Source organism: Amblyomma maculatum, chromosome 1 (genome assembly GCF_055883805.1).
Source record: "Amblyomma maculatum isolate TAMU_Amacu chromosome 1, ASM5588380v1, whole genome shotgun sequence".
In the NCBI taxonomy this organism is placed as follows: domain Eukaryota; kingdom Metazoa; phylum Arthropoda; class Arachnida; order Ixodida; family Ixodidae; genus Amblyomma; species Amblyomma maculatum.
The window spans coordinates 385,837,477-385,862,197 of NC_139344.1; the positions used below are offsets into that span (position 1 = coordinate 385,837,477).

General features: G+C 45.1%; 1 protein-coding gene across 1 annotated transcript; it reads right to left on the reverse strand.

Moving 5' to 3' along the window:
• Positions 1-461: 461 nt before the first annotated feature.
• On the reverse strand, positions 462-22,504 carry LOC146208429 (tetraspanin-33-like). Its single transcript, XM_084578503.1, has 4 exons — positions 22,385-22,504; positions 19,469-19,793; positions 10,169-10,325; positions 462-945 (listed from the first exon to the last, which is right to left on the reverse strand). Exons 1-4 carry the CDS (start codon positions 22,502-22,504, stop codon positions 585-587), a joined length of 963 nt encoding a protein of 320 aa, XP_084434629.1. The 3' UTR covers positions 462-584.
• Positions 22,505-24,721: the final 2,217 nt, after the last annotated feature.

Genomic DNA, 24,721 nt, shown 5'->3' on the forward strand with positions numbered 1-24,721 from the left:
TGCGTAAAAACATATGCTGAATATACTATGGATTAGGAACAGAAGCAACTTAATTGCGAAACAAGGCGTACTGTAGAAGCCATGGTTAGACATTAGCAGTACGCGCAAATATGTGGCCCTCAGACAAAGGTCGCCATTAAAAAAAAATCGTGCTTTAGAACCCTAACAATCTGTAACTGACATTTATATATGTCAACCCTCCTTTTTAAGAATTGCGCACTTGCCGCTTGAAGCCAATTTAGGACACATTGAATGGTCCATTCAGTTCCACTCGCTCGAAGTCAATTTCATATCAGCATTGACAGCCATCGCCCATTGTTCTCATTCGAATTCGGTCAGGTCGTTTTTAACATACAGGACAAAGAGGCCGGTACACATATTTTCAAGTAATATATTTTACCACGAGCTTCACTTTACACCAGATGAGATCACATTTCAGTATCCGTAATTAACTGGGGGACATATGTGCATGAAGAGATCGCATATATTACAAGTATTAAGACACGTTTTAGCTTATTATTGTGCTATGCACCTAACCTGTGATATCTGCATCCTGTACAATTATTTTTAAAATCACCAGGTGCTCAAGTGCACCGCGAAGAGAGAAGTTGGGATGTGGCGGTCTGTGCCTTCCTAACGTGATCATATATCTTTCGAATTATGTCTATTTCATCAATCACAGCGTTAGTGACCATATCAACGAAGGCCAACACGATAACGGAGATCAGGCAGACTCCTCCGATGATCATGACGTGCTCTTTAACATAGCGGTTCATCGCGTCAGGGCAGTTCCCAGTGTAGACGTGGAACCATGCGTCGTGGTCGGACATGTTGAGCGCGTTTCTTCCACAGAAGATGCCCACGTTATCAGAGTCTCTCCGGCAGCATGAAGAAGGAACCGAACAGCGCTCGTGACTCGGATTTGCAATGCTGCAATGAAAGTAGCTGCAACAAAGCACCAAAAATACGTAAAACATAATTAAACAACGTAATGTTCTATTACTGATTACTAATCAAACCTCTGACCGCAAAATGAAATCTGCGCGAGATGAATTGTGTTGCTCGTCTGCGCTGGCTCCGCCGACACGGTTTCTCGCACGTGAGGCCGCACCGTCCAATTACTCACAGGTTCTGAATTTAATATATTTTACACCTGGGCTCACACTTCGATGTGTTTATTTTCTATCACGTTTCCTCCGTTCTGTGAATGGTGGGGAAGGTTATTATTACTACAATGGGGTTAAATGGACCATAGCTAGTCTCTTCGATTGGGAAGAAATCCCTCGGCATTTGAGCAACGTTCTTTGTCGTGAGAGCAGGCCCCTGGATTAAACGCAAACTACATTGACACAGCACGTCACAACACGCTTAAATGGATCAACAATAATATGACAGTCATAAAGATAATCATTTAGCATTATAAAATGGAGCTTAAAGCTGGTGAATAATGATCTCTCTCGGATGAATAGTCAAAAATTTATTTCTCGAGGTATATGAAGGAGGCTTCAGCACAGTTAAACACTCGATCGCATAAGGCATAGCTATGTACAGATAGTTGATTTCTGCATATCTAAATGTGATGCAAATAATATAAACAAAGACGATTTGTTTGAATGCCGACATGACCCTGAGAGAAACACCTAAAATAAATTAAGTATATTTGTGTTAGTGCCGAAGACGAGGTCATGAAAAAAAATCATCCTAACACTTTAGGATATTTTACTCTCCGAAAAGTACCGTAATTGGTATCTATGAAAACTCAGTTTTGCTTTGTTATAAATTCTAATCGTATTTGATCACATTTTTTTGAAAATGAGAATCAATTTAGCTAACTAACTCGCTATATTGATCTTAATGCAAATATAAAATGTGCTGATACAAACTATGCATACGAAAACTGGTTAGGTTTGACAAAGCGAAACAAAATAATCAGTGGGGGGTCATGCAGAGGAAAACAAAATACTAATTCTACTTCAATAGTCCACCCATAATACCGGGCGCAAGCATATCCAATAAATAGAGTTCACGATCATGCAATATGCCAATAAAATTCAGGCAATAAATAATTATCAAAACCGTATGGTTCATGTTCACCAGAAAAGCATAGGCTACTGTAGAGTCGCAATCAATATGAAGATGACCGCGGGAGCTTCGACCGGTGGGCCTTTCAAACTGCATTACGGCCAATTTTGGAACGGCGAAGATAATGATTGCGCTGCCTTCTTACCCCCCTACGCTCTTCCAGGCTACAAGCATCACCCCCCTGACTAACTAGCCGGCTCTGTTTACTACTCACAACTACTGCGGACACCATTTTGCTGACGCGGCCTGCGGGCGCGGTTTGCGAACAGAAATCTGCTAACATAGCGAAGTAATGTTTTCGTGTGTCACCGCACCCTGCCTGATGACGCGTGAAAGAAAAAAAAAGAAAAAATGTTGCTAGCTAGCGGGGAGTGCCAGCTGTTACAGAAAAAGCGAAAAGAGAGAGAGGGGTTACCAAGATGTTTTCCTCGCCACGGAAGGTGATGACGTAACGTGGCGCTACTCCTTGTCTCGGTTGCGGCCCGAATGACCACCTTCATATTGATTGCGACTGTACTATGCACTCTACCTCTATCCTATTCTAGCTATAGTTATTTCTCTCCTGATTAGGATGCGCGGTCACTGCCTGTCCTAAGCAGATGTATATCCTTGCCGCTTCTAGCGTGCCCCTACCTATGATAATCTGTTCCTTTAGAGCATGCTAAACATTAATTTAGTCTTCTGCATGATAATGTTCCCCTGTACTGTTCTCGTTTTCTTCTCTAGGTTAATTAATGAACTTTTGTAATTTCTCCTCTCAGTTGGTAAATTTCATCTGCAAATTTACTCTTAACCGTAGCTCTTCCCTATCCAGGTCTGCGAATACTTCTAAAACGTGAATATAATAGCACTCAACGGATGAGCACCTCCTTGCATAGAATCGTTGTTTATAAAGACTTTCTTACTGCCTTTACGTAGAACTATGGCTACTGTGCAGCCACTATAGGCACTTTTAAATACTTTCTGTACATAAAGTACTAATAATAGCAGTAAACTGGATGTCATGGTGCACCGTAATGCTCGATTTCGCTCGATAGTGCTATCTTAGTGCAATAGGGCTTTTTGAGTTTGGTGTGATTGAAATTAAAATGGAATTGAGCTGAATTGAATTGAATTGAATCTATAAAGCCTTCAGAAATGATAGAACGCTAACAACGAACAACCGAAGGCAACAGGTTACAACAAATGAGGCGCGGACGCTGTGCCGAGTAAAATTACTGGAATTGGGAAATTACCGCAACCGCTATAGGCGCGGCTTTTCAGTCGCCATATTTTGTCCAGAGCAGCCTATGCGCCTGAGATCGGGAACTCCGCTGCCTCTGCGTGACTCGCAGGCGCATTGAAGAGGCGTAATGATATGGCATGTAGGCCAATGGGTTTAAAGCGTCAAACTTAAAAATCAGGGAAGAAATAACAGCCCCAAGTTGATCAAAACTTCATTATCCCGTCAAACGTTATGTATCGACTACATGTATCGTATAATTAGGAGTAATATATCAGCGCTCAGTAAGACATTCGCCGATGGTAGAACACTTATACAAAAAGAATTTAGCATGCACTCATTCAATCTTAGCCCTATCTGCTGTCATGCTTGCATGTATTTGGAACACAGCTTATATCCTGAGATTCCTAAAAGCGCAATTTTCAAATGTTTCGTTCTTTATGACTTTTTTTGCATACAGTGAAATAACCATGCTTCTCAATACGCCCTTATATTTCTCCCTAGGAAACTTGCAGACTTGCCGTTCAATGACAAACACGCACTCTATAGGTTCGCAGTAGCATTTCAATGCAACTTTCAAGCACAGAAAAAATAAAAGGCAAGATGTTGCGACCCACAGCGCATTTAGACTATTTCAGTCGATATGCTCATATGTTACCCGTTATTCTGAAGTTGAGTCGCATTAATTTGCAAAAGTGAGCATTATTCAATCTTTATGGAAATTGTAGCCATTCAGTGTGAGCGCTGGACAAATCCTAAAATTTTGCGGCTCATCGGAAGGTTGCGCTATTCACACCAATATCTATATTATATTACAATATTCACCAGCTATCTCGTAATTAAAGATGGTGTCCAAAAATACTAGAATGTACACGTTATTACATTTCATGAGAGCTGTTTATTCTATTCCTAGGCAATACTGATCTCTAATTTTTCCTAAACCCGGACTTATTTCCTTAATTTTTTGCGCTGTAACATAAAAGGGGCCAGAAATAGTGATACGGAGCAAGTCTCCATGTGCGCATCTTCAGGTCATATGCATGAGAACGTAAGGTTGTGTTCGTGTGGCATGTGGACGACAAATAAAAATGGAATTAAGATTGTAAATATTTCGCAAGTTTCGTTCACGTAATTTTTGCAACACCTGTTTCCGATTTCAACACTCTTAAAATGTCACTTTAATTGTTCATCGAGCCCTTTTACCATATTTTCACTTTCATCATTTAATTCATTTTCGCAACCTTTGAATGGACATTCGTTGTCATATCAAAAGGCAAATGCATATCTGAAGTAATACAGGCTGAACGGGCTCCTTTAGTGTAGTTCTGGAACACAACAAATAAGCTGACCGCTGTGTTTTGTCAGGCCAAAATTTTCTTAGTTTTGTTTGTGGGATTTAAGCTCCCAAAGTGACTCAGGCTATGATAGATGCCGTAGTGGAGGAATTTTTGCCACCTGGGGTTCTTTAACATGCAGTGACATCACGCAGCCGACGTGCGCTTTGCTTTTCGCCTCCCTAGAAAAACGGCCGTTGCGGCTAGACCGCGCACCCTTATGCTGTAACTTATGCTGCAGAAAAGCTAGATCCTCTATAATTAGTAAATGAGCAGCGAGCATTAAATACGCGTGTAAATGCGCAGGAACCAACCTCAGGAGAAAAGGTACATCTCCCAAAAAGTACGATTCAAAGTCCCTTCTGTGTTTTGGAGTGGCAAATTTGGTTCTTTAGAAGAAACGTTTGTTTGAGCTTCACTGCGTTTCTTACTAATGACGAGTTTTCCGTCCTTTTCAATTTCTCACTGGAGTTTTTTTCTCCGCAGAAATCGTCATTAGGAAAACAAGTTTGGTACACACGTCAGCACTGACGCAGATTTCGCGAAACTTGCGAGCTAGTGATTCCACGCATTCTCATATCAACAAACACTTATTTCTAACCTATAGTGCCGCCATATAAATGCATGGCCGCTTAATTAGCACTGGTAATGAGTTACTGCAACTCATCGAATAAGCTAATCTCAAACAAATGATGCCACAACGTCAAGAAGCAGCCCGACTTGTACGACGTAAGCTACATCACGGCGGAACAATCACCGATTTCGCTGTCTCACTTCCACCGCGCGACCTGTGGAGAAGGAACGACCGAATTTTGTTTACCCAGGTACTTAAATGTGTCATAATGAATAGAGCTCACAATGATTCCTCACTGTGATTCGCTGTGAATGCATGAGATTAGAATATTCAAGAACGTCTATGCATTCCTGCAGTGGGTTAATGTCGGCATAAGGATGATGACACAAAATTTTGTTTTGAAAACCAAGCATACCATGTTGTGTTCGCTCATTACTCACAGCACATGTCACATCAGTGACATTAGCAAATGATTTAGCGAAGGAATGCATTCCTTAAATCTGCAGTAACAATCTGATTCAGGAGGCTGAACGCCACATACCACAGCAAGCCAACTAATAAATCCAGCCTTAGCTTTAAAATAAAAAGAAAAACAATGCTATTCATCAAGAGAAGACATCACACTAATTATCGCCGTATCAGGTGATGAATCGAGGTAAAGTATCGCGTTTATTGTCAGAGTTGTGTTCAAACATAAGGCAAGCAGTGGGTGGGCTGCCCATCAAGCAAGCAGCTGAATTTTTCCGCAATCCATACCACGCACTCACCGATGGGCGCTACAGCTACCTCTTGGCATCTTTTGACTTGTTACTGCATTTGTCGGTACAAACAATGAATTCTTCATCTTATACATGTACCCTATTAAGAGTCAAGGAGAAGTCAAAAATAAAGTAAATCAGAAAGTGCAACGCAACAAATAATAGATAAAAACCCATTTTCTTTTCGGTTCATAGACATCAAAGTTTGACCTCGGTGAAGCTAGTGACCTGAACTGTAGACTGTGTAGTATACGGCCGTAAATTACACAGTACAAAGCTACGCCTGCCAAGCTGGAAGCATGTGCCTTTATTATAATACCCTGAATAACATCGCGCTCTCTCTGCAGCACGCCGAAGTGACGCAATACGAACACAGCAAGCGATCGTCCCTAGTGCTTAGCAGTTTTTTTTCTTTGGCAGCGTTTTTGCGTGAAATGATCACAAATTCAACAGCTATGCTCAGGGGCCTGCTTTAATTATATCGAGAATACTGTGCTGCGGGCAGAGTAAAGTCTTAGCCTGTCTCGTTGTTTCCCTCAGTTGTATCTTATTTTTACCAATATCTCCACATAATTCAACTGCGCAAGTGTTACTGGCCGTAATGTTTTGCCAGCTTTTTTACCTAACTTACCTGAGTATGTAAGAAACCTTAACTTTATTTTCGTTTTTTAAGGCTGGCTCATCTTGCAGTCTCATACTCAAGCAGCCGACAGCCATAGGCATCGAAGAGCGCATGCGAAATTTTGTGACTTTTCGTCAATTTAAAATAACATGTTCATGGCAATAATTAATCGGAAGTTAGAAAACAAAAACATGCCGCCAGTGGAATCAGAACCCATGACCTCCAAATTTCGTGCCCTGTGCTGATGTTAAGTGTCCTGTGTTACTATAAATACCACGTTGAACGTGATCTAACAGACCAAGAAGGGAACAGTGTAATAACCTTTTTACGCTACCTATGCCATCAAGACTTTCAGATTCCAGGCCTTCGTTATGACATATACCAAATGAGGCCGTCAACCACTGACACAAAGGTTGGCATTCACGACCATGACAGATTAGAAAGTAAAAGCAAAAGCAGCTTATGCCGCCGGGGTATTCGGAGGTCATGCACACACATCCCTACAGCAACACGACTTTGCTTTTTATTCTTTTACATTTTATTCAGTTTCCTTCACCAAAAGATTCCTAGGAGGTAGCAGCTTCATTAGGAGCGATAAGGCAAAGCTTTTGGGGCCAGTTCAACTCAGTTGTTTATTTAACAAAACTATTCTTTAGGCAACATTTGAGACAATTTATTTACTCGTTTTGCCCCCCCCCCCCCCCCCCTCCATTGTCAGATATGAAAAAACTTGGAACCTGGTGGGGCCGCGTGCCAAGGTAACGCATAGTCCGTAAACCTACCTTCATCCGTCCGGGAACGCCGGCAAGGCCCATTCCTCCTCATCGGAGTTTCTGAGGGGAAGAGGAGATATTCGAGGCAAATGCTTTGCCTTGAGGGTACAATAAAATAAATAAATAAATAAGGTCCTACCCGGCCAAGGGCCGCGACGTGCCATGAGGGCAATCATGATCAAGGAGCTGATGCCCTTCGGACGAGGCGCTCAGTCCGCGGCCGTCGCAGCTGTCGGGAAAGGCTCCTACATAGATAACATAAGGTGGCTTCTTCATTGCCGGATTCGAGGTCAGCACTTAAACCCGGCGGTGATGGCGCACGCTTGTAGTGCCCTATAGTCTTTGGAGCTTCCGGCATGCTGCGTGCGGCGGTGGTCGAAGCGTGGCTGTGGCTGATCACGCTGCCTCCTTCCGGTATCGTCGTCGGCGGCCCACTACAGCTACCGCATTCTTCTCCCTTTTACATCCCAATCCGATGCAAGCTGGCGCCTCTTATTTTGAAATGTAGATGGGGGGCTCGCTAGACGAGGAAATTTCGGATCTTTTTTGCATCGAATCGGAGAGATTGTGGTACAATTCCAGGTGAAGACTTTTAAAAGCAAAATATTTTACTACTCTTCTCTGTAGCTTCTTCGCCGTATGCCGATGTTTGATCTTGAAATGAGGACAGCCATGTGGCAGCTATAACGGCACTCAGCCGCCGGCGCTGAATCCAAAGCAACAGCGCGCTTCCCTGTGCCTAGTCACACGATCATCCTGAAGTTACTCAACGGCCGCTACGCTGGAGCCGTGGCACTTGCTCTGTCTTGACAGCCTCCGCTGCCAGCCGGTGCCAGCGTATCACAACCACTCTCGACAATTTAACGGCAGCAGCAGTCGTCATGGATGATTCAGGGGAGACACCTCGTGAACTCTCTGCGTCCCAAAGGTTTTGAATACAACAGGCCGAATCCGATCATCCCGTGGAAGTAACTCGCCCACGTTCTCCGCACAGAGACCAAGGCAAGCATGTCGAGCTAAGCGTGCCCCCTCTTTGCCTTTTATAATATCTAAAACAACCAGGCAGGATTAAACATTCCTCTAATATTTTCTTTAAGTGCCACTACAGTAGACACGTTCTGCGCACACAATCTGATGGCGCCACTAATGAGAAAAAAGGCTTTCACCTTAAAATTTATTATCTCACAAACCAAGAAATGTCGTATGAATCATTCGGCATCAGTGGCTGCAGGCTCCCTGTGGCTGTATTTCATAACGAGCCCTTCATTTCGCTCCATATTTTTCGCAGATATTTCAGTCTTGTATATTTTCAATGAAGTTTCTGTCAAAGTGGCGGCCAGGGTTAAAATATTTGTGCTTCAATGTTGACAAATTCGTCCTTGCTGAGAGCTTCCGCAGAACAACAATACTATTACTTGAACAGCGATGTTACCTTACACTATATTTGATTCCTTCTAATTTAGAAACACGATGATGAGCGCCGGCGATAAGCTGCCGCAAGAAATAAAACTGCGCGCTCCGACAGACTGTCAACCGATCCGGCAATAATCCATTATACTGCGATTTTCATTTAGACTTTTCTAGAGGAGCAATTTATTGGTTAAAAGCAGAACCAAGCCATCTCCTATTTACCACTGGGCTTTAAAAACTATTCTCTAGGACTGTTTATCAGGAAGTGCAGATATTTGCTCCAGAATGAGAGATGAAGCAAAAAGCAGAAGCCCTCATTCACTGCTCGCACAAACGTAACATTTATAACACAACAAATGCGCTTCAGTTTCCAACAAATATGTAAACAAAGTTTAATGGCTACTACTTACAGCTGTGCTTAAAGTTGTCAATGGATAAATTACATAACACGCATCTATCGTCAGCATATCAGGCACTGACATCCAAGCTGTTCTAATTTGGATATTCGTTCTTATTGGCCTACGAACGAATTATGACAGTCTGAACGAGCTGCGAACAAATCCCGTATAGTTTCAATGCGCACGAGCCTAGAAAATATCTTACCCGCATGCACTGAATGAGCAATTCTCTCAAACGTTTTCGGCTGCAATGACCGTCTCGCCTATTTGAGCTCGTTTACAGTCTTCAAACGCCAACGCGTTCGATCTGTCAGGCCGTAAAGTTAAGTGGCAAGGCGTGCGTAGCGCCACATCCAGGCTTCTCTGTGCTTAATTGCATCACTTTGCTTCGATATACGGCAGCGTATGACGCAATGTTGCTTTGACGACCGGTCCTCAGTCCAGCAGCGGATAATGATGTATGAGTAAACCTAGATGCTATTGATTTTACGCTATTGGTTCGCCATTTATCCAGGTTGCCTAGTTTCTGTCTGGTGAAGTAAATCGGTGGTTAGCTGAGAATTTCATACCTGGCACCGAACTGTCCCCACTCTTGAAATGACCATCACAATGTTATATTTTCAAATAGCTGGCTTCTTATTCCAGCTCCAAATTTCTTAATGCTTGTTGTAGCGTTTAGCATACCTTCAGAAAGCTGTCCAAAAGAGGGGATTGGAAAAGGAGCTGCGGAGCAGCAATTCAGTCACGTCCTCCCGACTTTTCCTGCGTGAGGATAGTCTGTGATTGGCTAAGAATTTCATTACACGTACCTGACTGTAACAACTACTGAAATAACGGTACGTGACCCTACTAACACATTCTTGCCAAAGGGATACCTTCTTGGTTCGCCTACTGATTTCCTAATGACTGCTCTAACTTAGAGTGTACTTCTGGACGACTGTCGGAAAGAGGGTATAGGCAAATGCGCTATGGTACAGTGCCCAAGGGAAGCTCACATATTGTTCTCCCAGTCGCGGAAGCTGCGCTGCGTCATGCCGCAGCATTTCAGAAATCGCTGCACAGCGTCCACCAGATTCTGAACATCTTGCGAGTCGCGGTAGTTGACCACAAGGCTTGGGGACAGCGTTCGCTTTATCACGCTCTTCACACCGCCTGCAAAAGGCGTCGCAGGACGGATTAGTCAGGAAATAGGAAATATCACAGTGATGTCATGCGTAGAAACCATGGTTAATTTTGTGCCAGATTCATATGTAATTTCTTGGTAGGATAGGCGATAGGTATGCAGCGACACAAAGCTTTGGAAGGTTTTCATTCAGAGAGAGAAAAGCATGAATAGTCTTAGGACTGCAAACTAGAGATCATACATTTATGGCGACTGGGGCCGGTGAACCATTACTTTCCGGCATTGCTAAGCATAGCGTGCACTTATTAGTGAGATATTAGTTTCTGGATGAGAGATACCGACAATGTGGCCATTTACGATGAGCGTGTTATTCGTCACGCGATATACGGTAAATCCAAATTGCTGTAATGAAAGCATGGCAGAGGATTTACGAAGCTGGCTAATATTCGCTGGTAAACCACACAAAAAAAAAAGCGGATTAAAATTGCCGCCACTGAAATGAAAATCTTGGTATGCGAAGATAAAGCTCAGAAAGAGCGATATGCATTGTTCGTTTTATACATGTAAAATAATTGCAATTCGCTGCAATCTACCTGTACAATTACACGGGCATATCACTTCCTTGGTGTTTTTCCTTAAGTGTTTAGGCGGACGTTGAGGAGCAGTCCATTCAATCTCTGTTCGTAAAGAACTTTCTACTTGTTAGCGTTTTCAGACTCTACCTGTAAAAGCTAAATGGTCTTCTTTTCTTCTTGAAACCACGTCCTTAAACAGTCGTAACACTCATTTAAAAGCCAACACCAGAACAAAGCTTTGCCTCGAGCATTGCAGAAAGCGCAGATCTGCTGCATTTTTTGAAGCCGTGGATAATAAAAGCATTAATACCAACTCATTTCCGTGGAGCAGGCAGTTAGGAGGTTTTTATTTTCTAATTTAGCAAGCAGTCATTTCGAACGAATAAAAGGAGCTACACTAGAGCCATCATTCAGAGAGATGCGAGGCACCGTTAGTGGCAGTTCTTTTCGAAAGCCGTCGTTGAGAAAGCGTGAGGACACGTGAGTGGCGGTTCTTTTTGGAAAGCCGTTGTTCTGTGAGCCGCGACAAGTCATGAGCGGTGGTTCTTTTGGACAGTTGTCTTTCAGAGAGCCGCCAAGATCCATAAGTGGCAGTCCTTTTTGAAGAGCCGTCGTTCAGAACCACGAGGTGCTGTGAGTGACGGTTCTTTTGGAGAGCCGCCGTTCAGAGAGATGCGAAGAACCGTGAGCAGCGGTTCTCTTGGAATGCCGTCGTTCCGAAAGCGCCAGCAGCCATGAGGGGCGGTTATTTTTCGAGAGCCGTTGTACAGCGAGCCGCGAGAAGTCGTTAGCGGCAGTTTTTTTCGACAGCCGTTGTTCAGATAACCGCGAGGAGCCGTGAGTGGCGGTTCTTTTGGAGAGCCGTCGTTCAGTCAACCGAGATGAACCTTTCTAACAGAGCCGAGTGCGCTGCTTGGCGCGATTTGCGTGCCATTCATTATTTGTACGAGAAAGAAACTGTAATGGGGAGGGGCGATCGAGCCGGCATACAAAGAAATGAAAACGATCAACACAGGGCAGCGCATTCGACTGCTGTGTTCGCTTGAAAAAACTTGATAGTCTGCCGTTTTCACGCTCCGTTCTCGTGTGCTGCAAGATGGCGGAGCACGGTCGGGGGCCTCGCCTCCGTCGCGTAGCTTCGCGCCGGCGACCCAGCAATACTGAGGGTGTGCTTCGGGTGGTCGACGCCGGTTTCGTGCGTTTTTGTTTTGCTTGTCGCAACCAAAACGCTTTCCATCCTTGCTATGGGTAGTTTTCTGAAACTTTCTTGTTTGTTGCTGTTGTCGAATGCATTGTCCATTCGGCGGCCACGCCAGGGGAAACAAAATCTTGTTCGTTCACAAGCCGCACCGATGGCAGCGCGTCCTCTGCTCTCGACCGAAAAACATGTGCCTTGGAAAATTAAAACCACTCCTTCCTACATAAACTACGAGGAATGCGGCTTGACGCAGACTAAAAATGAGTGAATGAATGGATGAATCAAATACGATCGACGCGAGCTTGTGGCGGCAAAAACAGAAAAGTTGAGCAAATGGGAGCTAGGAGGCTGGGGAAGAAACCTGTCACCAGGTAGAAAGGAAACAAGGGTTAAAGCCAGGAAGCTCAGAGCCATGGGCCTTCAGAAAAACTGTCGCAAAGTTGGAAAAAAGCCAGCTATCAAAATATTTGAAAGACAAAAGTGATAATAATAAAAAGGGGGGAGGAAACCAAAGAAGCAAAATTTAGAAAAACGAAAAAGGACTAACGCGGACTCTTCTTAAGCGCATACTGCATTATAAAAAACGCTGCAGTGTCTGCTTATATTTGTACAGCAACAAAGAATAATAAAATGAATGAATGAATGAATGAATGAATGAATGCCTCAGGCTCGCCCCAGAGAGAGCTAGTCACCCAGTCACAGGTATAGATTTGGGTCAGCCGTTGAGCTTTTCAAGTGACCCGGCTCATTTCAGTGAGCTGAGCCGTTCCTAGCCGCTCACTGAAGTGAGCCGCTTTTGCAATCTGCCTATCTGAGACTTGAGAACATGATTCTGCGTCACCATGCGCCCCGCAAATTGCTCGGTGATCAGAGTGATGGAAGCCCTTGTTCAGGAGGACCACGTTCGTCACCGCATGGCGTCTTCCTACCATCCGCTAACAAAGGAAATAGTTAAGCGCTTTAACCGGAGCCTTTGAGACATGGTCACACATTATTCTTCTACCCACTACAATTGGGACCATGCGTTGCCATTTATAACCTCCGCGTATGATTCTGCCAGGCAAGCGAATACCGGATCCTCCCCTCGCTTCCTTCTGTACGGCCGCAAACCTTCTTGAGCAATGGACACTATCCTGCCCTACAGCACCGACGCCTCTGAACTGACAACCATCTTCAAACCGCTGGCTACGTCAAAGAGTGCCGCCAGACCACCCAGCACAACCAGAAAAACAACAGTCCTGGTTCCAAATTTATCCCGACTGCTTATCTCTCTAATCTTCGGTGTGGCTATGGCTGCCCTCATCCAGCTCAGCCTCGCCGTTGTGGTGCAGTAGTTCGTGGGCTCATGGATGCAGCATCGAATCACGGCTGCGACGGCCGTTTCTCGATTAGGCGAAATCAAGGCGCCCATGTGCTGTGTGATTTCAGTGCACGTTAAAAAACCCCAGATAGTCAAATTTCTGGGGCCCTTCACTACAGTGTCTTTCATAGCTTGAGTCTCCTAGGGACGTTAGACCCTACAAAATCAAAGCAAATCTTCCAGCGCAGGGCAGTAAAAGAAGCTTCTTAGTACGCCAGAGCCCCTGTAGTATAGTTTATCAAACTTCCTTTGTTAATTATCTTGTCGAGGTCCTCAAGTCTGATGAATCAAAGTGGCCGTTTACTTGAAATTATTCACACTGAACCCCTGAAACCATAATACAACTCCGCCATCATGCCTTTCTCATAATCTCCTGGTATACCGTCTATAAAAAGGATAGTTGGCACTTTGAACATCAGCGAGAAGCGGAAAAAGAGATAGTGACGAAGCTGATGTCGCGACGCCGGACGCACAGGACCGGAGCCGAGGGTAGCGTTGACCGGCGAAGCGTCGAGGAACCGCGGAGACGTGGAGCTTTCATTAGAGCTGAGTACAAGTAGTTTATTTACATGTTTACACGCTGGAGATTTCAGAAGGAAGCTCTCTCCAGATGTCGGACCCCCGGTTTTCTTCTCTTGGGTCTCCCTAGGTCCCTAGGCAGGGAAAAAGTTCATCTTTGGCACGGGCGAATCGCAAAGCGCGAGGTGACAGTTTGCGCACTGCATCACTGAGCCCCGCCCCGCACATTCTTGCACGTGTGCCACTACACTTTAACAAACACATCGCCAGTTCACAAGCGACCCCCCATCGTTCTATTCTCACGGCTGGCCTCTGTTTTTCTCCGTTCGGTCCGGCGCCCTGTGGGTCTCCCCCTCAACAGCAAACACTTCAGCCAGCAGGCCAGACCTCGCGCGAAGCCGACGATGGCTTCTCCCTCCGCTATTGTCCGACGTCGAGTACCGTAACCCGACACCGCGCGGCTCCGACGACGGTCGCTTGCTCCGCCGCCGCCCCTCTGTAGGTCATTAACAGGCCAGGCTCTTCTTGGGAAGTCAGGCCGTTTCTTCACAAAGCGACCAAATCGGTGCTTCGAAATGGCCATGGGCGAGGACAGCGGCTGTTGAGGCGTGCGTGCAGACCGGGTGGGCATCTGCAGACGAAGCTTGCTGAGATGCCCGTGGAGCGCACGCAGACACACCGACGCCTTCTGAGCAATAAATTAGCTCGGACACAACAGCTCCTCCGCCGACGGGAAGATCTCGGACGGCGAGGAGTTTCCGCTGCTCGACGTTAGAGATCAGCTTCTTCGTACGGTGGTTGGGCCACTCCTAAATCGCAAAGACTGGCGCCACAAACCAAGCAAGCGCTAGCAAAAGCTCTCAAGCTCCCAGGCTATTGCATGATAAACAAAAATCTCTGCCCAGTATCATATTTGCGGACCCTGTCACACTACTGCCACCCGTTTTCTGCCTCACTCCCTCTCTTCTGTTCATAAAAAGAGCTACAAATTCACTCACTTTTCAAAACTGCTAAGAAACATTCAGTGCAACAATGCCTAAATTAAACACTTAGAACAGTAAAGGATACATTTGTATCTTCCTCGTTCACTGAAGCGGTAAAAAGAGCATTATGCACGGCTCAAGCCATCGAATTTAGCATTTGTCTTTCCCTTTTTGTACCGCGCACTGAAGCTCAAATCTTGGAGCGCAAGGCTCCCTCTCAATAGTCGAGGATTTTTCCCTGACATTTGCGAAAGCCACGTTAGTGGACAGTGGTCTGTCACAAAGACGAACGGGGTTCCGTAGAGGTAGCAAGCCAGTTCTTGGGATGCCCAAACCAGGCAAACTTTCTTTTTCGCGTGCGCTATAGGCCTGATCTCTCTTGCTGCTAGCTTTCTGCTGGCGAATAGCACAGGTTGTTCACCTCCGTTTTCATCTACCTGACAGAGAATCTCTCCCTCACATCGTTTCATTAGGTGGTGGTGATAGATCATGAAATCTCGGCGCCCTCGCTTCCGCTCGATGACGTAGTTCGTCTCTGAAAGCTTTTTCGCCACTCGGAACGGCCCTTCCCATTGACCTTTGAGCTTTTTCGCTCGCGATGAGCACAGGACAAGGACTTCATCGCCCTCTCGATACGACTGCAACTTTGCGTTTCGGTCGTAGTAACTTTTCGCCCTAGTCTGTGCCTCAATGTTGGCTGGGTCCCACACATCTTTGAGATTTCCATCTTCTGTCTGCTCCTTAATGAGCGTTTCTCTGGTCACCTTTCCGACATTTCGATCTGTCGACACTGACAACGGAAGCACTGACAACCCCTCACTATCTCTTTCCTCACTTTCCGATTGCCCTGCATCATCTGGACTGACTCCTGTTTCTCTCTCATTGGAGTGCGATGGGGCATGCTTGTTTTCCATTTCATTGAACTGCCTGTTTGACACCTCCTCACTGCTCCCTTGTTCCTCGCTCCTCTGCGATGTCGGAGCCTGTGCACCCTCAATATCTCTCTCCTCCTGCCCTGAGTCAGCCTCATTCCTCTCTAGCTTGGCAGCAAGGAAACGCGCCTCAGCTCTTGTGAGCGCCTGAACGACTCCCTCTGTCAAGCTTTTCCCTTGAGCTCTCAGAAGCTGGTCCGTTCGGTTAGAAAACAAGTAGGGGTACTGCGGTGGCAGCTTGTTTGAAACTGCAGCCTCAGTACGAACTTCACCGAAAGGTCCAGTGATCACGACTTCCGCTACTGGAAGGCAAACACTAGATACCTCCAGAATCGGCTTTATCCACGCACATTTCCCGCTGAACTGCTTTTCTTCCACGTAATCAGGATGTACAAGGTCAATTGTTGCCCCACTGTTCCTGAGCACTCGGCATTTTTTTCCGTTGACAGTCAAATCAAACAAATAAGGATTTAGTAGTTCCTCATTCTTCATCAAATCGCAAGTGTATGCGAACGTAACTTTTGGTTTTCGACATCCCGCGGCAATGTGCCCAGATTCTTGGCAGTTATAGCAAACTGGCGGTTTGCGCGCTTCAAAACTCTTCTGTGACCAATCATTCGTCCCCCTTCCTTGAGGCTCACTTTCCGACTTTTCAACAGTAAGCGTTTTCGTAGTGTCCGTTGTCACATTTCCCAGCTTAGATCCTGAACTCCACTGGCGCTTTTTCAGTCCCGACCCTGTCACGCTGTTTCCCTTATCAGTCGGCATAGCGGAAGAAAGCTCCTCTCGCACCTCTCGGCGGGAGACGTATTCGTCCGCAAGTTCTGCCGCTGCCAGCACCGAGCTGACAGTCGCCTTGTCCTGAATCCAAATTCTCATCGCCTCAGGAAGTTTAGAAAGAAATTGCTCGATAGCAATGATTTCTAAGGCCTTGAGGTACTCATTATTGGCTTTGGCGCCTACCATCCATTCCGTTAGGTTTGCCTTCAACTCATAGGCAAACTCTCCATAGCTAGCACCTTGCCTTTTTGTAACGCTCCGAAATCTCTGTCTGAAAGTCTCTGACGACAGACGAAATCTCTTGAGAAGGCTCTCCTTAACTTTATCGTAGTCGTCAGAGTCCTCTGCAGAGAGTCGAGCAATTACATCCGCTGCCTCGCAAGGCAACAAACTTAACAAACGCCGCGGCCAAGAGCTGCGACCAAACTGTGCCTTTTCGCACGTTCTCTCGAAGTTCACAAGATAGAGGCCTATGTCCTGCCCAACCTTGAATGGTTGCAATAACTTTGATAGATCATAAAGATCTTGTCGGACCGCTACCTCTACTCCTTGAACAACGCTCGTCTTTCTGAGTTCAACTTGCAGGCGGAGTTTCTCTACTTCAAGCTCTAATTGCTTTTTCTTTTCCGCCTGGGCTCTCTGAATCTCCAACCATGTCTCTTCTACTTGCTCACTCTCGGCATCCGAACTTTCTATTGCCACCATGACCTCATTTTTTGTCATTTCAGGGCCAACCTTGATGCCTAGCTCCTCCCCCAGACTCACGAGTTGAGACTTGAGCAGTTTTTTCAAATCCATGAAAGCAGTGTGACAATGCCCTGGCCTCCACCCAGAAGTACTTTAATTTACGCTTCTGCGGCTGGCCTCCCCAGAAATAAGATTACACCTCTATCTTATTACCCTGGGAACTCAAGAGCAATGCCAGCACTCACCAGTCCGCAACCGCCAGTCTCCGTGATCTCGGTGTGCTCTTCTCCATCAGTCAGCCAGGTTCGATCCCACCACGCTGCCAATCAGTTGTCGCGACGCCGGACGCACAGGACCGGAGCCGAGGGTAGCATTGACCGGCGAAGCGTCGAGGAACCGCGGAGACGTGGAGCTTTCATTAGAGCTGAGTACAAGTAGTTTATTTACATGTTTACACGCTGGAGATTTCAGAAGGAAGCTCTCTCCAGATGTCGGACCCCCGGTTTTCTTCTCTTGGGTCTCCCTAGGTCCCTAGGCAGGGAAAAAGTTCATCTTTGGCACGGGCGAATCGCAAAGCGCGAGGTGACAGTTTGCGCACTGCATCACTGAGCCCCGCCCCGCACATTCTTGCACGTGTGCCACTACACTTTAACAAACACATCGCCAGTTCACAAGCGACCCCCCATCGTTCTATTCTCACGGCTGGCCTCTGTTTTTCTCCGTTCGGTCCGGCGCCCTGTGGGTCTCCCCCTCAGCAGCAAACACTTCAGCCAGCAGGCCAGACCTCGCGCGAAGCCGACGATGGCTTCTCCCTCCGCTATTGTCCGACGTCGAGTACCGTAACCCGACACCGCGCGGCTCCGACGACGGTCGCTTGCTCCGCCGCCGCCCCTCTGTAGGTCATTAACAGGCCAGGCTCTTCTTGGGAAGTCAGGCCGTTTCTTCACAAAGCGACCAAATCGGCGCTTCGAAATGGCCATGGGTGAGGACAGCGGCTGTTGAGGCGTGCGTGCAGACCGGGTGGGCATTTGCAGACGAAGCTTGCTGAGATGCCCGTGGAGCGCACGCAGACACACCGACGCCTTCTGAGCAATAAATTAGCTCGGACACAACACTGACTAAGCTCGAGCACGCACTGAGGAAATCTGGATTCCGCAGAAACAACGTGCCAGTAAAGATATCGTCGTACAAAATGTCTATTCAGCATCATTACTGCTTCTGCACAATCAAATAGACAGAACGGCGTCTGTATAGGCTGTATAAATAATTGCGGTAGATCCTGTTTGCTGAGTATTCGAGGCTGGAAAGCCAAGTCAACGAGCTTTCAGATGCGTGTTTTTGACGTTCGCTATGTCAACCCGCAGTGCAAATCTTGCAAAAACATTGAAACGGGGTATTCTGCTCTGATGTTGACGAGCTTTACTTTCGCGTGGATATATTTCTTCAATTGAACAGAACTAAGAAAGCTAAATAATTAATTTTACTTAATTACTAGCCTAATCACCAAACTATTCACGTACATGATGTCCGCCTGGCCGTAGAACATAGCTGCACATTCCTTCCCGATGCTTGTTTTTTAGTTTTTAACTGCTTGCTAAACAGTGAGATAAAATTAGCTTGTAAATGGAAGCAGTGGTTCTGTTCCTTCGCACTACACTCTGAAATATGAAGCATATAAGGTCATGAGTGAAGTCACACAACACACGATAGTGTCACAGCGCAATGACTTTCTTTTGATCGCTATAACAATGCGGCATCTTGTTTCAAGCACCACGTGAGTGCAGTAAGAGCGGAGTTTGGGAGATAACGTTCACTAGGAGAAATACCCTCTCATGTCAAAATATTCAGGAAGAATACCTTGAAAAGCATTTATTCGTATCATTATTACCCCATTGCGTGAATTGCTGCAGAGAGGCATTTCGAACATATATCCAACTAACCCTATCACTTTCCACAATGCTCTGAAAACTAACACAGCCTTTAATAACTGCCTACTTCACGGGTGCTTTAATAATAAAATTTAAATCGTTTAATTCTTTCTTAAGGCCGTCGGCAAGCAAACAGATGGTGATAATTCAGTACTGACGATAAACCTCAAAAGGGTTCTGGATTATTTTGAATGGTTAGCGCGCACTCACCAGGCATGAAGAAAACATTGACGCCCAATATGAGATTGGCTGTGATGAGAATTGTGAGCGCGAGTGAGTACAGCTTGAGCAGGAAGGTGTTTTCGCGAAGAGCTCCCACGCACCCGCACGAACTGACAGTGAACAGGATCAGCCCTAGGCCAAAGAGTAATGACTCCATGTGCGCAAGCAGCAGCCCCGACATGTCCAGATGCTCTAGGATCCGCTCATCCCCTCCAGAGTCCCACGAGTCCACGAACATCACCACCGAACACAGCATGAGGAAAGCGCCAATGCTCCAGAGGGCCAGGTTGAGTCCCAGGAGCGGGAAGCGCACCTGGTTGGTGTAATTTCCACGCACTTGAACTCAAAGCAAAACATTTTTTAGCTCTTTAGAAGGATCAGTACGCCAAGTATGTACCCCTGCGGACAAAAGTAAACGGAGCACGCTATTGCCTTCTAAACGTTTTCCCGCTTTGCATAATTGAAACTAACAATCGTGCTTTGTACCAACCGGTAGTAGACGCCAGTGCCCTTTTGCATGGACAAATATTTTCCTATCTGCATTGCTGAAGGCGTGAGTTTAATTTGAACGGAAAAGCGTGCTCCGTTTACTTATGTCCGCACCTATGTGAGCAAGCCTGCATATAAAAGTTCCACATGTCCGTTTCTAGTTTTGTACTTAAGTTATGTTCATAACGCGAAGAATTGATGGACATGAACCGAACCGTGATATTAGTATATGGTAGTATATTAATTATACAAGCCTGAGTGCACGATTATCAGTGGGAAACTAACTAGAGCATTCAGCGGCTTTGAAAAAAAAAATAACTGGCACTGAGGAAAACAAAAGATGACTTATCCAAATATATTATTGCTTCGTTTTAAAAATGACGACGCATTAATTGAAGCAAGAGCGGTAATACGCATGAATACAATACAAGAATGAAATACTGATGACGCAAAATTTGACCATTTGTCTACAAAATACACCCTGGGGATGTCTACACATTCCACCGTCTGAACTGAAACTTTTAAAGTAACTTATAAAATATATTTCTCGTAGTTAGTGCGATTGTTGGCTTTTTTCTTTTTTTTTCGTGCCACTGTGTACCATATGTAAACCGCGTGGAGTCTTCCAAAAACAGGTTTCTGAGAAGACATATATATTTCTTCCTCTCAGATAAAAAGTAAGCGTAGCGAAAATATATACATTATACGATGATATTTAATGCGTCCTTGCTATTAACATTCGATGGAGCCGGCCCAAATGTCCCTTTGAGTTCGCAAAACTAATGGCTGGAGCAGGTGTACTCATTGATCAAGAAATGCACTACGCTAGAGGAAAGCCCAGTCGGAAAAAACTACAGAAAATTTTCTGATGTTACGACAGAATTTCCGTGCGGTTTTTGACGGGAAACCTGTTGTGACAACAGAACATTCTGTAGTAACATCAGAAATTTCTGTAATTACAACAGAAAAGTACTACAGAACTACAGACAACAGAATTTTACAACAGAAAAACTACAGAACTACAGAAAAGTACTACAGAACTACAGAAAAACCTGATGGTTACGACAGAACTACAGGATGTTTTGTCGTATTTTTGACAAGGTTCTGTAGTTTTTTTCGACTGGGAAGGAGGCAGCGAAAACTGGAAGGACACATAATTACTATCAGTTGTGACAATGCGCTAAGATACCTTCCCCCATGCGCGATAACACGTACGAAACATACCGCAAGCAACGCAAATTTGCACACATAAAATGAATAACCGTACTTGCAATGAATCACCATATACAGATTTCAAACGAATTAGAATCTTTTCTGTTCCCAATGCTGTAGCCCTTTCCAGTCTTTCGCTACTGTAACCTATGAGAGTTGAAGAAACCTAAACCCTAGTCTCTGCCAACAGTGGCAGGTGGTAAGCCGCAATTAGCTATTCCGACTATCCGCATCGACGTGTGTCAGATTTAAAGCGTGTTACACTGCCGGCTTTTCAGTCCAGTGGGGCTCTCTTCCATCGCAGAAAAGTGAGATGCCTACGACACAGTCTAGTGATGCCTTCCGTCTTGCACTTGGCATTGTCCTATTTGCACTGTCCTGTAGTCAGTGAAACAATTCAGCAGCGAAGGTTGCTTTAGCCCCTAACGTCCTGTACGTTCAATGGCTTGGTTCCAGTTCCAGAAAACACGGGATTTCCACACACTGCGCGGCTTTGAGAAATTAGTTTTTGCTTCATCAAAACCTGGTATGGTATCGTCCTGTCTACGGCTTGAAATATCACAATGAAGCGAATAACTTAAACTTATAGTTAAAATTTTAACTAATGAGCGTTAGTTATCAGCGCTATAATTCGAAGATTGTTTAAGAAAATTGTCTCCGCCCAGGCTGGAGGTTCGTTCTTTCAATAATTTTTTTTTCTATACTTAGCTCCTTATCTTTAACGGTATTTGAACAGGTTCGCAAATCCGGCATTATAAGTAATGGAAAAGTGTGGCAAGCAGGCACCCATCAACCTTAGGTTGTAGATGGGTGATAGGATGGGTGTCAACGTCGCGCTATATATTTGCTATAGAAGGCGCCATAGTGTAAAGGCCTAAATTTATTATCGATCTCCAGGGGCTCTTTCACCGGCAGTAACATTGTACAATATCTGGAGTTTTCTACTAATTAGAATTTCGGCCGTGGTAAGATTCCACTCCAGACCTAGGCCCCAGCAGCAGCACGCCAAAGCACTGTCCCAGAGATTCCGCTAGTGTGACCCGGTTACACGTCAGCACCACATATTCACGTCGTAGCACTATTCAACTGTGGAGCCTCTTAATCCCTAAACATAACAACAAAACGGGATTCTCGATTCACAGGGCGCATTAAACGACCTGTACACTACTATCCGGCCACCAGATTTCTATCGTGTGACCTCACCACTGGATTGGCGTCGAGCAGCAGCGTTTCCTCCGCCTGTGGACTGCGGCCATGTCCTGGCTTACATGACGCGCCGGATTCTCCCTTCTCTTTATCGCCTGTCACTTCGGTAGAGGGCATAGAGCGTGCCTGCCTCAACAAACCACGTATGAGAAGGCGGGATCAATGGCGAAGAGCGTTCTTGCCTATTTTCGTGCACAGAAGTTGATTGAAGTCTGTCTACCACCGCAGGACGTCTTCTTCTTTGTATCCGCCTCGTGTACTCTCATGTGGGTGTCACTGTGTTCTTTTTTCTAATTGAGCTGGCCTGTTTTCGTTGCAAAACTGGTGCAGACATCTTACTGCGAATAAAACAAAGACTATTTTAAAACTCGAAAAGTTTACGTTTAGAACCAGAAGCAAACAATACCTTCTCTAGACCTAGCCTAGGCAGCAGAAGAACGGAGAAATCGACTGACTGTATGTGGCCTACTAAACAGTAGAAAAATCCGCATCAATTGTATGTTGCAGAAAAAGCAATGCTTGTCTTGTGTGTCATGTCACGGAATTTCTTTACATAACAGCAGTCTAGTTCTGTTTCAGGACGTTGGCCCTCAGATCATTCACTCCCTGCCACGATAGTCAGGTCTTTATGCATCTTCTTGAAAGCGCTTTTCATTACTCTGTGCAATAGGATATTTTCAAAAAACAATCAGAAAATATTCTCAAAAATGCCAAAAATACAAATCTTTGAAAATTCCTGTTAAACAAACACCCACGTTTTTTTACAACGTTCTTTATCGCCTTAGGGCATATTATGAGTCGTTAAGGTTTGTAGGGACAGTAGTAACCAATGAAGGAAAAGGTTGGCCGGTCTAATAAAGTCCAGAACAGAATGATGATATGTGACCCATGCGTAAAATCAACATATCAAGATTAGTTGTTCGATGAAAAGTTGCATAAGTTCTTCGGTGTAATATGGCTGCGACTTCATGGGTTCGTTCACCATACTCCGCTAGTTCCTCGGACAGCGAAACGTCTTGGTGCTTTGCTGTGTATTTTTCCAATATATCTGAAACAACGGTTAGCAGCTTCTCAGAGAGCAGTGCGCTAGTCTGCAGTACGCGAGTCATCGAAACGCTTATGACGACACGAGCCGCTTCATTAACACCCCACAGCCGCGACAGCGAGTCGTGTCGCAAAAGGCTCTGCGTCGTCTCCAATACGGATTTGACTTGTTTAACTGAAGACGGTAAGCAGTCATTTCATTTCACGCTCATTCATTTCTTACAAGATCATCAAAATAAACGTTATGGTGCTCTGTCCGCTTATAGCTGTTACAGCTGCGTTAATATCGTTCATTGGGTTGTTGCGCCTCTCTCAGAGCTTACTGTCTTGATTAGCTCTCTTAGAAATAGAAGTTAACGTAGAATGAAGTAAAGGAGCGTGGATATAAGTGTACTACAGAACACGACAGAGATAAATAAAACCTGGACTTCAGGAAATGACAGCGTCTTGAAGAAAACAAGTCCTGAATCTTGCTTTTCAGACCGCCGCAAGTATCTTGGGCATAATTAAAAGGTCAAAAACAAAACAAAACAATATAAGCCCATATACCGTGCCATAGCATGCCCATATGTAATATACCGTATCAAAACGCCTGTCCTGAAGGTAGGAAAAGCTACGAGAGAACTTGAACGCACGGCATTCCAAGGCAACGAAAACTTGACAATATAGGCAAGAGCTCTGACTGTAACTCAAGTTAATATTATCTCAGAAAGTTGTCAAAGGTGAAAATACTGAGCGCTAAACAGTACTTCGAAAGTTGCAAGCTCCGCGGGTTTCTCGAGAAATGTGTTAATAAATAGTATCATAAGCATCGTACGTGCCGTATCTCGTACAGCATATAGTTAGGGCCGAATGATTTTAATTCTATTTCAAATTATATTCACACGAGCTGACGACGCTATGGAGCAGCCTCGTGAAGCGTAGGCAAACAATTCTTAAATTTTTCAATAATTACTTTTTTGTCCAAGTTATTTAATGTCGAGGCAATGAAGTGTAGCAACGACGACGAAATTCCAAACACCTTAAAGGCTTCCTAAAACGCACGAAGAATATTAGGCAAAAACCTAAATCTCATGATCTCAAAATTAATACATGACAACTGACAACCAGGTCAGTGAACACAAGCGAAAATTACTCAACTTCATGAATTTCTAGACACTTCCTTCATGGCAGACTACCTGCAGGTATCATTAACTTTAGCTGCTACGAAATGCCCGAGAATATTATCCTAAATCTCGTTACTGATTTATCTAAGAAAACATGACTTCCAAAGCTGATTATCCGCCCTCA

Coding starts and splice junctions, on each gene's coding strand:
- LOC146208429 (XM_084578503.1), bottom strand. CDS start 22,504: ATGCCCTCTACCGAAGTGACAGGCGATAAAGAGAAGGGAGAATCCGGC. Junction 10,326..19,468: donor CAATGTTTTCTTCATGCCTG/GTGAGTGCGCGC, acceptor CGCCTTTTGCAG/GCGGTGTGAAGAGCGTGATA. Junction 946..10,168: donor CGCGACTGGGAGAACAATAT/GTGAGCTTCCCT, acceptor GCTTTGTTGCAG/CTACTTTCATTGCAGCATTG.